The 14313-nt window shown below is 42.4% G+C and overlaps 1 protein-coding gene across 1 annotated transcript in view; it reads left to right on the plus strand.

Annotated features, from left to right (window-relative positions):
• Window positions 1–13798, plus strand: part of EPAS1 (endothelial PAS domain protein 1) — a 135915-nt gene extending 122117 nt beyond the window's left edge. The window contains 15 exon segments of the mRNA XM_040430185.1: window positions 87–300; window positions 1485–1625; window positions 1627–1674; window positions 3748–3805; window positions 3808–3860; window positions 7016–7099; window positions 7101–7262; window positions 7264–7323; window positions 7325–7394; window positions 7397–7505; window positions 8404–8527; window positions 10003–10120; window positions 11175–11347; window positions 12050–12086; window positions 12331–13798. Coding sequence (XP_040286119.1) covers window positions 87–300; window positions 1485–1625; window positions 1627–1674; window positions 3748–3805; window positions 3808–3860; window positions 7016–7099; window positions 7101–7262; window positions 7264–7323; window positions 7325–7394; window positions 7397–7505; window positions 8404–8527; window positions 10003–10120; window positions 11175–11347; window positions 12050–12086; window positions 12331–12482 — 1603 coding nt within the window. The 3' untranslated portion in view covers window positions 12483–13798.
• Window positions 13799–14313: the final 515 nt, after the last annotated feature.

Here is a 14313-nt window from a genome sequence, read left to right on the forward strand (position 1 = left end):
GACTTCCTGCAGCAAATAATTATTTGTAAGTAAATTAAAGGTATAGCTCGTCTTATTTCATTTGCCTTTTGATTCATTCTCTGCAGTGAGATTGAGAAAACCAATGTTGTGTTCTCCATGGACCAGACTGAGTCTCTGTTCAAACCACATAAGATGACCATGAACTCCATCTTCAGCAGTGCTGTGTCTGATAACACCAGTGACTTGTTGTTTGCCAAACTTAAGGAAGAACCAGAAGAGCTGGCACAGCTCGCACCCACCCCAGGAGATGAGATTATCTCTTTGGATTTCGGTAAGAGGGTATAGCCTTGTGCTTACTTTTTTATTTTTTTTTATGCTATCCTCAGACTTGGTTGGCTCTACTACACTGCTTCTTTGTTGTAATCCTAAATTAACGAGGCTTAACGTTTCCAAAGCAATAATTACATTTTTTTTTTTCTTTTAAAGGGACACAAAACCTAATGCCGGCCTCTCACTAATTAGCTGCAGATAATTATAATCTATGATTCCTAAGGAAATATTCACCAAGGAATCCACGGCAGAAATATTCAGTATAGGGTGCATTCACATGACCGCATGGTTTAGATGTGGACCCATTCATTTCAATGGGGCTTCAAAAGATGCAAGGCCCCAAAAATATAAAACATGTTCTATTCTTTTCCATTTTGCAGACAAAACTACGCAATTGTTATATAGTGCAGGACCTGCGGAAGGGGAAAACGATGGATGCACGCGGCCAGTATCCCTGTTTTGCGGATCTGCCTTTTGTGGACTGCAAAAAGGAGACGGTTGCGTAAATGCCCCTTTGACCTCAGATTACTTCAGTGGATTTGTACTTTTATATGTCACAGATCTGCAAGAATATTAGTGCGTGGTCACTTCTTCTGCTGCATCACTTATTGATGCAGATTTCAAATCTACTTCTTTGGATAGGTCACTAGTATCTGATTGGTCCCCAGAACTCTCGCCGATCAGCTGTTTGAGAAGGCCACTGTTCTCCTTTGAGCACGTGACCTTCTCGCAGCTTACCTTAGGCCAGTGACATCACATTCATCGGTCACATGGCCTATGGGCAACTCAGTTTCATTCAAGTGAATAAGGCTGAGCTGCGATACCAAGCACAGCCACTACACAATGTATGGCGCTATGCTTGGTAAGGAGGCAGCGGCGCTCACTAGCATTCAAAACAGCTGATCATACAGGGGTCCTGGGTCCTGGACCCCGCTGATCCAGGGGATAGATCATTAGTATAAAAAAGTCGGAAACCCCTTTAAACTGGCCATACACATTAAATTAATGTCAACCCAACTCACCAATTTTGGCGGATTTGTCCATCTAATGTGTATGGCATGCCCCAAGTTTTCACCGTAAAGAAAGTTCAGCTGTTGATTTTCAACATGCCCTTCTGTCAAATGCCTTGCTTTCTTCCCTCTACTTTTTCGGAACCCTTTCACACTTGGTTAATACTGTTTTATGTTTTGCAGGTGCTCAAACCGTATGAGGAACCAACAACTTATAACAGTGGTGCTCAGAGCAGCCCAAGCAAATGGCCACTGGAAGTCAAGAGCCACAATTCCCAGGCTGATATTGTTAGCCTTCCGTCTTTCACAGCACCTCAGGTGGCTCCCAGGAAACAGTACTCCGAGCGGCAGCAGTAACAGTGGCTGCTCTACGGTAAGAGACAGCGGATTGTGGGCTCTTTTAGTTGTGAAGTCTCAGACATAAAAGCTTCTGAACCATCCTCCTATGCAATAGCTGCAAATACTCTGTGCAGATGTTTATCAATTATCACAGTCTCCTAAATGGGTGATAACCACTAACCAGGGAGGCAAGGGAATAATCTGTTCATTTCTGTGAAGTACCTGTGACCCTATGACAGAGTGATGGCTCCATGGTTGCTAAACATGGCCGCTATTACATAGTTGTTACCTCCAGTATCCAGCTATAGAGGTCAAAAGCATAAGTGATTCAGATAGGTAGCGATCATAGCGCTCAGTGATAGAACGGGAAGAATTCCCACTATAGGGAGTTTTGATTTTTGAGAAGATGTGCTTTTTATTCTCTATTTTTAATTATCATGCAGGTTATCTGCAACAAAGCCTAGGGCTGTGATGGCTAACCTCCGGCACCTAGGGTAACTAATTGAGTATGATGCTTTATTGTTGACTATTCATGGACTTTGGGGAGGTCCAGTGTCAGACTGAGGTTCCTTGGGCCACCAGATGAAATGACTCTGATGGCCGTCCATCTATACAAAACATATGCATGTCAACATTTTTGAGTTGGGCAGATAAATTGCTAAGTATCAGCGTTGATCCGCGATACAGAAATTCTATTTGCTGATCGTTTTAGGGTTTGGCCAATTATTTGGATTGAATGGCCATATGAACTATCGGTCACAACTTGTTTTTTTGGCCATTCATTTATTTTACAACTAGTAGCTCATTCCTGGTTTTTGGGCCTATTTTTGTGTTAGAACTCTGGTACTCTCGTGGACTTGTCCACCCCTGGTGAGGTCCCAGTGAAGTAAGGGTTGTTATATGCTGTACAAAAGAACTCATTATCTGGGCAATTATCTGGAATGAACGGCCATATGAAGGTTCGGTGACAACTTTTTGATTTGGCCATTCGTTTCCTTTGCCAGCGAACGCACATTCCCGGTTACACAAGGGCATGTGCTTCCAACAAATGATTATTTTACGTGTTCATAGAAGATACAGTGAATGACAAATTTAGTATAGTTCACCATTGGATCACTTGACCTATTTGCACTGGGCAATTATGGGGAACAGTCATCATTGGCTGGGTGATAAGCACCTTGCGAAAGGCTCTTTAATTGCATCATAATGTTTTTGATGTTCTCTCACGGGACACTTATTTCATAAGGTCTAATAGGTATTTTGTGAAGGTGGCACAAAAGGAATCAGACTCTAGTGGCAAGAGATTTGCTCCAAATCACCTCCACAATTGAGTTGTCTTCTCCTGGACATTTTGGGCCTATTTTTGTGTTTGAACCTATGGTACTCTGGTGGACCAGTCCAACCCTGATGAGGTCCCAGTGAAGTAATAGATGCCCGAAAAAAACATTTTTTATCTAAAAGTTTATAATCCCTTTCAATTTATGTGTAGCTGTCATTAGCTTATGGAATGCCTCAAGCAGTTTGACCCAAATTAAGATAGTAAGAAAACTGATGGACAGTGTGCCAAGAGTCTGCTATGTAGTCTCCAAAACACTGTCAGAGAAAAATACATCAAAATTTACCTCTGACACTTTCTGGGAAGGTTGCCCAAAACACATACCTGATGCCAAATGTTTGCTCCAAAGTCTATGGGCATTTCACTTGTAACTAAATGGATCAAGGCTAACAGGTTAAAATCACGATTGGCAGGAGAGGCGTCCTTGCAGATGTACCTGTGACTATGCCATGGACTCAATGTTCTTCGAAGGTTCCACCCCCGATTTGATCAAACAGGACACCTGACAGCCACAAGGGCAGTTTAGTGATATCATTTTAAAGGATTTCTCGTGTTTTTGTTTCAGTAAATTGACATATCCATTAACAATATTTGCATTAGGATCTGTGTCAACACTTGACCGTAACATTTTACAATAGGCAGCAGGCAACTGCCAAGTGTGCAAAGTGTATGTCCAGCTTAAACGCCATTTTACAGTTCAAGTATATAATTCATCGACATAAAATGAAGCAAGCGTTTTAAGCGGTAATCGTTATCTCATTCTTATAACAGCCAAGCAGTCCAGGAGAATACTACACTACTTTAGAAGAGGGTCTGAAGATCGAGCTGATCGAAAGCTATTTGCTATGGACACAGAGGCAAAGAATAAATGCAGTACTACCCAGGTATGTGAATTACATTACACCAAGGAATTTTTGCTTCTAGCAGTAATGAGCAGTTTTTATGCCCATACATGGAGAAGAACCAGTTGGCATAGTACCACAGAGCTCATTATTATGCCCACAAGTATGTGCGTTATGAAGGTTTTGGAGTGATGGAAGCAGTAGCATAACTATAGTGGGGTAGTAGTTGCAACTGGGCAATAGATCCTAACTTCTGGAGACCTAAATGTACTAAGTGAACAGCAGCACTACATAAGTACATATAAATATAGCTTTCAGACCCAGACGCAAAATCTATAACAGGGCCCCCACTTAAACTTGTGTAGGATGGGAGTGGCGGTGGTGACCTTGAGGGTGGTTGTAGTACTCACAATGGCGCTTCCCTCCAGCGCTCCAACCTGGTGGTGTGGTGCAGAGTTAGGAGGGGTGCAACGCTTCTGTCCCTGGGGGAACACCCTGGATTTTGGGGTCTCCTGCCTGGTGGTGGCTGAGGTACCCTTGGTGTATGATGATCAGCCAGGATGCAAGGCAATAGAACAAGGGCCCGGGTTGGATATGGAGACAGATGACCAGACTGGCTTAGTTATAGTAAAATGTAATCCCTCTGTTAATGAGTGGATGATGGGTGGCACAGTCCTCAGATATATCAAAGACTATAATGTTTCCAAAGGCTGTGTATAGGGGGATGGCTACTATGATGGTCCTCCCTGAGTCTGCAATGCCTGACTGTGGGGTGCAGTCCTGAAACAGATGTCAGGTCCATCTCAATATTGTAGCAGGCGGCAGAAGCAAATACCTCAATCCACGTGCAGTGAAGTCTGTAGCCATAAATGTGCATTACCTTTCACTGACTTTCTTATCCAAGCACTGTCCCTTTTTAATGGTCCTCTAACTTCTGTAAAAAGTCTGTTCCTCTCTTCCTCGGTGTTTGGCTCTTAGTCCAATTGCTTTTCTGGCAGCAACTGCATACATGTCTTCCCTCTTGGCTTACTTGCCAGGAACTCAGTAACCAGGGAACATGGGACCAGATCACTACCCTGCAACTAGTGGTCAGTGAAGTCTACAATCACAGATGTGTGTGACCTTTCACTGACTTTCTTGTCCAAGCACCGTCCCATTTTAATGGTCCTCAACCCTCTGTAAAAAGTCTGTTCCTTTCTTCCTCAAGGGATGGCTCTTAGTCCAGTTGCTTTTCTGGAAACTTTTCACTCATAGGGAGGGTGTTTTCCTGGACAGTCTCTACTTCAGTAACAGCTTCTGTGGCTTACACACCAGCAACTCTATCCTCTGTCTTGGCTTACTTGCCAGGAACCCACTAACGCTTCTTCCCTTTTGGCTTACTTCCTTGGCTTACTAGCCAGGGGACATGGGACCAGCCCACTAGCTGGCAACTATCATTAAGGACTGACAGTTAACTAGTTCCTACCCATATACATCCTTTTGGAATACCGAGTGCATAGTAAAGTCACACTAGCTATTTTTATCACTGGTAGTGTATACTCAGTACATTAACCCTTGTATTAGAACATTAACCTTTTAACAGTGAACCATTTGACAACTTTATCAGTCGACCACTGGGTCACTACATTTGCAGACTTTCTTTTCCCATGGAGCATTGCCTGAAAATAAGGCTCCACACACTGCTGAGTCTCTTTAATGAAAGTATAAGGAAGGAGGTATGAAGGGATCATGACATACTTTGACATCATTATCTTTTGTAATGGTCCAGTGGCAGTGATTGTCAGTGAAATAGACATAAAGGGCCCTGATGCCTGAGGGGGCTCAAAGACCCCCTCAACCGCAAGAGAAAACACCAGATACATAGCAGGTGGGAGATCCAGGAGCATCAATTTAAACCTCTGGTGGGTCTCATAGCTATTCTCCTCCATGTCTGCATTCACAAATCTTTAGGCACTGAGCTCACATCACCCCATGAACACCTGCTGTTTCAGTTACTGTACAGAGTATGCTCTATGTGTATACATGCTGGGAGATGTAGTCATTTTTCCAAATACTATAGACTAAGTATGCACCACATTATAAAACACAGATCAGTGATTCGAGGGTCTGCACAGTGCTGGCTCCTTCCATGTGGATGATTAAATGGTATAAGTTTATAGTGGCTCACCCTTCAGACAGCTAAGGTAGGTGCTCAAACTAAGGTGTGGTTCACCCTAACCACAGTGGGGGGTTTAGAAATTATGATATAGTATAGTGAGCACTCAATATCTGCTGCTATACATCTGGTCCGATTTATATAAATTATTTATTAAGTCACAATACAGCATATATTACATGAAATTAGATTAAAATTGAACAGTATATTATATAGCTCAGTCTGATATAAAATATCGCAATTTGTTATTCCAGATATATATCAATAAAAATTAAAAAATTAAAAATTAAACTTATTATAAAAATATAGTTATAGATATATAATATATAAAATAAATAAATATAGAAAATCCTTATTGTATCTTTATAAGCGCTACAAACCTGTGTTTGCAGCGCTACAAAGTCTCAGTCATATATCTATGCTGGGAGGAAAGGCTCACAATTTCATACGGTATCTTCGTGAGTATAAAGTTCAATATTACTCACTATTTGGGGTCCGCTTGTGCGTATCAGTCCGTGGTGGCGTCCCACCACAGGTCAGTGCACTCACCCGGTTTCTTTATAGCGCTATAAGATAGCTTCCAATAGCTCCACTCTGCAGTGTCGTTATGGTAGATGAAAAACCTGCTTACAACTACTTCTATGCGCCCCACGTGTAGCTGGCGTCCTGTGTTTTACCGGCACTCCACGAGGTCAGGGCGTCAGGGAGTCCTCGCTTGTAAATCAGTTTGAGGCTCCTATGGTGAGTCAGGAATAATATCAGTTATCGTCTATGCGGTTGTGTCCATAACTCTGCATGCTGATCAGCTGGTGATTCCGGTATGGTGAGGTGTCTCTTTCAATATAAGGATCCCATCCGCTATACGCGTTTCAAGGTCTCTGACCTCTTCCTCAGTAGCTGGTGGACCAATTTTGAATGCAGCTCTGGGTTATAGCACAGATTGAGCCAGAGTAAACCTATACCATATCTGTAGAAGACGCAACAGAGGTGCAGCGTGCATTTGCTGCAATAACATAAAATTATTTGTATCCTTTTTCCTTAGAATGACTTTAATGACTTGGATCTTGAGACCCTTGCTCCATACATTCCCATGGATGGTGAAGATTTCCAATTGAATCCTATCTGTTCAAGATGAGTGTCCCCCCAGTGAAAACGCACAACCCCCCCAGCAGAACCTGAGTAGCATGAATCCCCTATTCCAGTCCAGTGCTCCTCCTTCACAAAGCCAGTTTCTTCATCAGAACTTTTGTCAACCGATGGCAGCTAAAGGTAGTACTCCAAGCCAGGACGCCCTGGCCCAACGGGCTGTATAATAGCGGGAGAAAGTCACCACCTTCCTCAGCATATCAAAACCGGTGCTACTACACCACTGTCCTCAATGGGTGGGCGGCCTAACGTACATTGGCCTCCAGATCCACCGGTCAGTATTTGCACGCGAAATGGCGACTGATGGATCAGTACAACGAAAATCCAAACAATTCAGCTTCAGGACGCCCGGGTGCTTTACACAACATGCCATTATATAAGCAAAGGTGAGAAAAGGGTAAAGGATTCTGTCTGTCTGTCTGTCTGTCTATCTCATATCTATCTATTTATCTATCTATCTATCTATCAATAAATCTATGCATGTCACATGTATCTATTTATCTTGTGTCTTTGTGCATTAAGCAGTGTGCTGCTTCTTGTAGTTCTACACATTTCTGTTGCATCCTATTTATCTATCTATCTATCTGTCTATATCTATCATCTATCTGTCTGTCTATCTCTTATCTATCCATCTATAAATCTGTGCAATGTTCTATCTATCATCTATCTATCTCCTATCTATCTATCTATCTATCTATCGATCTATCTATCGATCTATCCATTTAATATCTATCAAAAGCAGTATCAGCCCATTAGAATAAGATTTTCTGTATTGATTAGTCCATATTCTTGGAGCCCCTTTAAACGGACTGTGTGAGATCAGAAAGTAGAACTCTGCGTTACTCCTGTCAAAGGTTGATATCGGGTATCGCAGCCCAACTCCAATATCTGCAATACCAGATACAACCCATGGACAGGAGTGGCGCTGTTTTCAGAAAAAAAAGAAAACTAGTTCTATTTTTTAAACTCAGGCAGTCCATTAAAAGTGGTTCTTCAGCTTTATGATGTCTCTTTACAGACCCCACAGAGTGGCCAGACGCACAGTGGTGAACATACCCTTTTAAGCACTTATATTTATGGAGGATTTTTTTTTTGTATTTTAATAGAAAGTTCTTCCTGTCTTATAATTAAAATGATATAATTATATTTAAGGTCTTTTTGTATCAATTAAAAGAGAATTACAAGCATTTATAAGATTATACAATAAACACAACTTATCAATGTAACATGTTAATAAATAGCAAAACGGCAGAGAGTAAATACATCTGGAACTCTTGTTTACAGATCGCTTGAGAGTTTCGGTCAGCGGGGCAAAGATTTACACCCCAATGAAATAGCGTTCTGCAACAGCATGAAGAGGAAGCTGCAGCATGACTATGGAGATCGGGGATTTCCACAGGTCAATGTGGTAAGCAACAAAGAAGGCAAGCAAAGGGTTAAAAGCAAGAAATAACTCAAGGAATTATATTTAGTGATGATTTTGAAAGGATATCTATCTGGACAAGCCCTTTCCATACAGTCTGTTAGAGTATCTGAACGTCTTAGAGGGTGTTCCCCATTTGGGGCCTCATTCTATAAGCCAGAAAGGAGATCTTTCAGAATGAGCACCGCCTGATCTGGGGGGGCCACCAATTGAAATGAGTGACCACCGATAGATAATGCTATTTAAGAAGCTTGACTTGCAATGGTCAACTGATCGACAGGGTAATTCCATTCTGGACAACCCTATTAAAGGGATTTTTTCCAAGCTCCTGATATTGATGACCTATCCTCAGGATAAGTCATTACTATCCGATAGACAGTCTGCACCCTGCACCCCCTGCCGATCACCTGTTTCCTGCAGCCTCCAGTTCTGGAACTAGCTCTTGAATGGAGCAGGAAGCACAGCCCCATTCATAGTGTAGTGGCCGTGACAGGTAACTGCAGCTCAGCTCCCATTTACTTCAATGGTAACCTAGCACGGCCTCTACACTTTGAATGTATCTGTGCTTCCTGGGTTTCATGTATGGAGGCTTCATGGTGAGTGCAGCCAATCCTTCCTTGATGTGGAGCCAGACACTGCCGCAAACTGCTGGTGTAATGACCTGGGGAAGCCATCACATATGACAAACGGTCAACCCTAGTAGTGATACGAGGGACACTAACAGCTCAGTGATATGTGCAGGACAACCTGCAGCCACATGTGTTCCCTCTCATGGCATGGCTTCCAACTGCATTTTATCAGCAGGATAATGCTTGCCCACACATGGAAAGGGTTTCCCAGGAATGTCCCCAATTCCTTGGCTACCCGATCACCAGATTTATTGCCAATCAAGCATTTATGGAACCAGCTGGGACACCAGCTTCAGCAACCCAGGAGAGTGCAAGATCTACAGGCCCAGCTGTAACATCTGTGGGCAAGTGTGTTGCCATACCATAACAGAACCTGTATGCCTCCATGCCCATCTTATCTCATCTTGTATCCAGGCTACAGGCTGTATCTTATCTTGTATCCAGACTAGATGCTGTATCTCATCTTGTATCCAGGCTAGAGGCCGTATCTCATCTTGTATCCAGGCTAGAGGTGGCCCAACAAGGTCCTTGAGTCTCCTTTCAATTGCACAATTTTCCCCAATAAACTTCTCCTTTCGCTCTAATATTGTAATCACTTCCATATATCATCATCACAACAAGTTCTTCTTGGTGTGTTTTTTAGGTCAATGAGTTTACTTGTATTTCCAAATAAAATAGCAAACCTGAATAATATTTTTTTCCATTCTTCAGTTATTACCCCTAGAAATGCATGACCATTCCACTTGTCATTTGGACATGATGTATGACACATCACTGTATTGCAGGTTGCGCGATTGTGCTCCATTGTATTCATTTTGTGTCTCTTTTTAGGGGGAGTTAACAGATAACAACATACCTTCAATAATGTGGAAACGTATGAAATCTCTCAAGGAAGAAATGTCTCCACTTGTTTCGGAAAAGAAATCCCTGAGTACAAGTGTTCTAACTGGTAAGGGAAAAATCTCCACCGTATATACCTGAAGAGAGATATCCTATGTACCGCTGTGCCTGGTCCTGTTGTGCTGCAGTCTGGACAGTAGCAGTATATACCTGGAATGCTCAGCCCTGTTGTGCTCCAGTCTGGACAGCAGCAGTATATACAGTTCCTGCTGTCCCTGGTCCTGTTGTGTTCTTCTCTGTACAGTAGCAGTATATACCTTCTATACTTGGTCCTGTTGTGTTCCTCTCTGGACAGTAGCAGTATATACCTGCTGTGCCTTGTCCTGTTATGCTCCAGTCTGGTCAGTAGTAGTATATACCTGCTGTGCCTTGTCCTGTTATGCTTCAGTCTAGACAGTAGTAGTATATACCCGCTGTGCCTGGTCCTGTTGTGCCCCAGTCTGGACAGTAGTAGTATAATTCTGGTGTGCCTGGCCCTGTTGTCCTCCAATATGGACAGTAGCAATTTATACCTGGAATTCTCAGCCCTGTTGTGCACCTGTCTGGACAGTAGTAGTATATACCTGCTGTGCCTTGTCCTGTTGTGCCCCAGTCTGGACAGTAGTAGTATATACCTGCTGTGCCTGGTTCTGTTGTGCTCCTGTCTGGTTGTAGCAGTATATACCTGCTGTGCCTGGTTCTGTTGTGCCCCAGTCTGGACAGTAGTAGTATATACCCTGCTGTGCCTTGTCCTTTTGTGCCCCAGTCCTGGACAGTAGTAGTATATACCTGGTTGTGGACTGGTTCTGTTGTGCTCCTGTCTGGACAGTAGCAGTATATACCTGCTGTGCCTGGTTCTGTTGTGCTCCTGTCTGGACAGTAGCAGTATATACCTGCTGTGCCTTGTCCTGTTGTGCCCCAGTCTGAACAGTAGTAGTATATACCTGCTGTGCCTTGTCCTGTTGTGCCCCAGTCTGGACAGTAGCAGTATATACCTGCTGTGCCTGGTTCTGTTGTGCTCCTGTCTGGACAGTAATAGTATATGCCTCAAGTGACTTGCCCTGTTTTGGTCCATGAATTATGCAATCTATTATTAATGTCAAGCTATGCTTTTACGATTTTAGATGACTACATCTGTAATAGGCACAGGGGGTTAAGTCCTCATATGGCCCAGCAGTCACGGTCACAATCACACTGTGCATCAAGCTCAAAAGACGGAAGGAAAGCCCCTTACCCAGGCACGTTCTATAGCTGTAATTACCACGAATACAACATGCCACAGTCCAAAAAGCTAAAGGTAAATTCTTGATGCTTCATTTCCACATGAGATTGTAGTGATTTTTCAGTTTTGGTTGAATTGAATAGTAGGTTCCCTTCACTGTTAAGTCTAAGAAAATATTTAGACTATTCGGGTACTTGAAGGGCCCACTAGGGGAATGATTCTGAAGGCCCACCATCAGCAATTGTAATTGAATAGTTCTTATGTACTGTACATTGGCCATGAAAGTTTTGATAGTTGGATTTGGAGCTCTGTATCAGAAAAGTGAAGCTCCAATCGTTATAAAACATATATTAAAGGGGCTGTCTGAAATTTTGATATTGATGGCCTATTCCCAGGATAGGTCATCAATATCTGATTGGTGGGGGTCCGCCTAGTGGCACCGCAGCAGATCACCTGTTTAAGGAGGGCCATGACGCAGCGGTCTCCCCACAGCTTACCGAGAATCACTAAAGAGGGGAATAGCCTAATGTTAAAAATAAATGGGTCACAAAGAGCTGAGGGTGAATTGTCTGATAGGCTGTATATGTACTATATATAGATACATAGCCAGCACGCATCATATACATATATAACATACACACATACATGCACATTATGCGCACACTTACACATTAGATACAATAATATATACATTACACACATACACTACACATACACATATCCACATTACACGACGATATACATACTTATATGTATACATACTTACTTTTCCTGCAGATTGCTGTGACATCCCAGCAGTGGAGAGGACCCGTGGGTAAGTAAAGCAAAGTTTGCAACCTGTCTCAGCTGCTTTTTGCATTCCCTCTCCCTCCATGTCCTGTCCCCCCCCCCCCCCCCCCCCCCGTATTTAGGCTTATGGGCACTCCGATTTATAACCCCTCTAGCTATGCCGCTGCTTCTAACATATCTATCATATATAAGATCTCATAACCTTCTGTCTCTTATGGATCACTGGAACGGAGTCACTATTAACAATTTGTGTCCGTGTCCCATTACAGCTCTGACCAACCGCCTCATCGGGCCATCCTACGAACCTTACCTGTTGCCAGAACTGACCAGATATGACTGTGAGGTCAATGTGCCAGTACTGGGTAACTCCAACCTCCTGCAAGGCAGCGACCTCCTCAGAGCGCTGGATCAGACCACTTGAAAGACAGCGACAAATTACTCTTGACTTGTAACTGTTCACATACAAGGCTCAGTTTTCTAAATCTATTTTTCGAGTAGAAAGTTTTATCACTGATAAGAGTTTTACCGAATTTACTCACCTATGGGACTTTTTTTCTTCACCTTACCAAATAGTGGCCTTATTGAGATGGCATCATATTAAAGGATAAGATAAATGCATATATGTTTTACCTGCTGTATTTTTCTTTATTTTAATAACAAATTGTATAGTATAGACAATGTTTTACACACGCTTATACCCGTGTAAAAATTACTTATATTTTTGTAAGTGGCCACAATGGATCGTATGGTGCATATATATTGTTTATCGTGCCGAATTCATAGAGAAGATCATGGGATTTGTTACTGTCGCAAATAGGAAAATTCTAAGTGACCTATATTTTGCAATGCCATGTATTGTTTCTTTTTGAGTTTCAAATGCCATAAAAGAGATATAGCAAACTTGACATTCCCATAACAATTGTGACCAATGAAATCAGTCGCGTTGTGGTTGAAGTCCCCACCAGGATCATATCCTTATCTATGTTACCGAAAATGGCAGCCTAGACCTCCCCTGACACCTCTGTTTTACTAAATCCCACATTAAACAACAATTTTGGAGCATCTTCTCTTAGAACACTACATTGTGACGTCCCTCTGTTATTCCTCCTAAAAACGTATTAATAAATTGACACACCCATACCATTTCCCTCGTCAAAAGGACACAGTCTGATACGGACAGCCCCTGATTGAGAGTGTGGGACAAACCCCTAACTGGTAACACCCAGTGGTCAAATGAAGTCACACATTTCTAGGAGGAATAAGAGAGAAACTGGATAACTTAGAGTTCTAACAAAAACGTACTCCAAAACTGTTATTTTATGGGGGTTACAATAATTTCTGAGAACAAATATGTAAGGACTGCAAGCAATGACTCTTTCACCTTGGAATACCAATGCGAGATGTAACCTGCTTCATACTTCTAGTATGGTAAGGGATCGGGAACTGGTTATCTATAAGGGCCAACTGACCCACTAAGATAAAGGGTGAAATCAAAGACTTGTTTGCCACTTTCTGAAATTTTTCCCCAAAATTTGGCTGAAAAATCACAAGTTAGTCTCCTAATTGTAGCCTCCACCTTGGTTTAAGAATCGGCTGAAGTGGCTAGGCTATAGCTGGGGCAGGAGGAAGAATATGTAATGTTCGATCCTTTATATCATTATGGGATAGATCCACTTTAAAGGGGTTGCCTAGTTTAGAAAAGCCATTCCCATATTCGTATATTAGGCAGACATCACATTAAGGGCTCATTCAGACGGCCGTATGCTAACCGCAAAAATGCGGAGACGTTTTTTTTTTGCGGATTAGATGCTGACCCATTCACTTCTATGGGGCCCCTTTTCTATTCCACGGTTCAGCAAAACAAATAAAGCATGTCCTATACTTGTCCGTGAAAATCAGGACATGGCATCATTGAAGTCTAAGGGTTCCGCAAAAATACTGAATGATATCCGTTTTTTTTACGGACATGCAGAACTGACGCACAGCATACGGCCGTCTGAATGAGGCCTAATGAGAACGGACTCTGTGTAATACATGCTTCATTCCTCCAGTGGTACCTCTGCAGGGAATACGAACACTTAAAGGGACACTTCCATCCAAAATTTGTGATCACATATTATCAACCTACATGTGACTTTTCTGTAATTTTTTTGTTGTGGATATCATCTTTCTAACTTACTCCATGTATACTACTCCCTGTCCCAACACGCACAGCAGACAACCTCATTTAACTTTCTCGGTCATACTATTCG

The sequence above is a fragment of the Bufo bufo genome, chromosome 4, assembly GCF_905171765.1.
Source record: "Bufo bufo chromosome 4, aBufBuf1.1, whole genome shotgun sequence".
Classification (NCBI taxonomy): domain Eukaryota; kingdom Metazoa; phylum Chordata; class Amphibia; order Anura; family Bufonidae; genus Bufo; species Bufo bufo.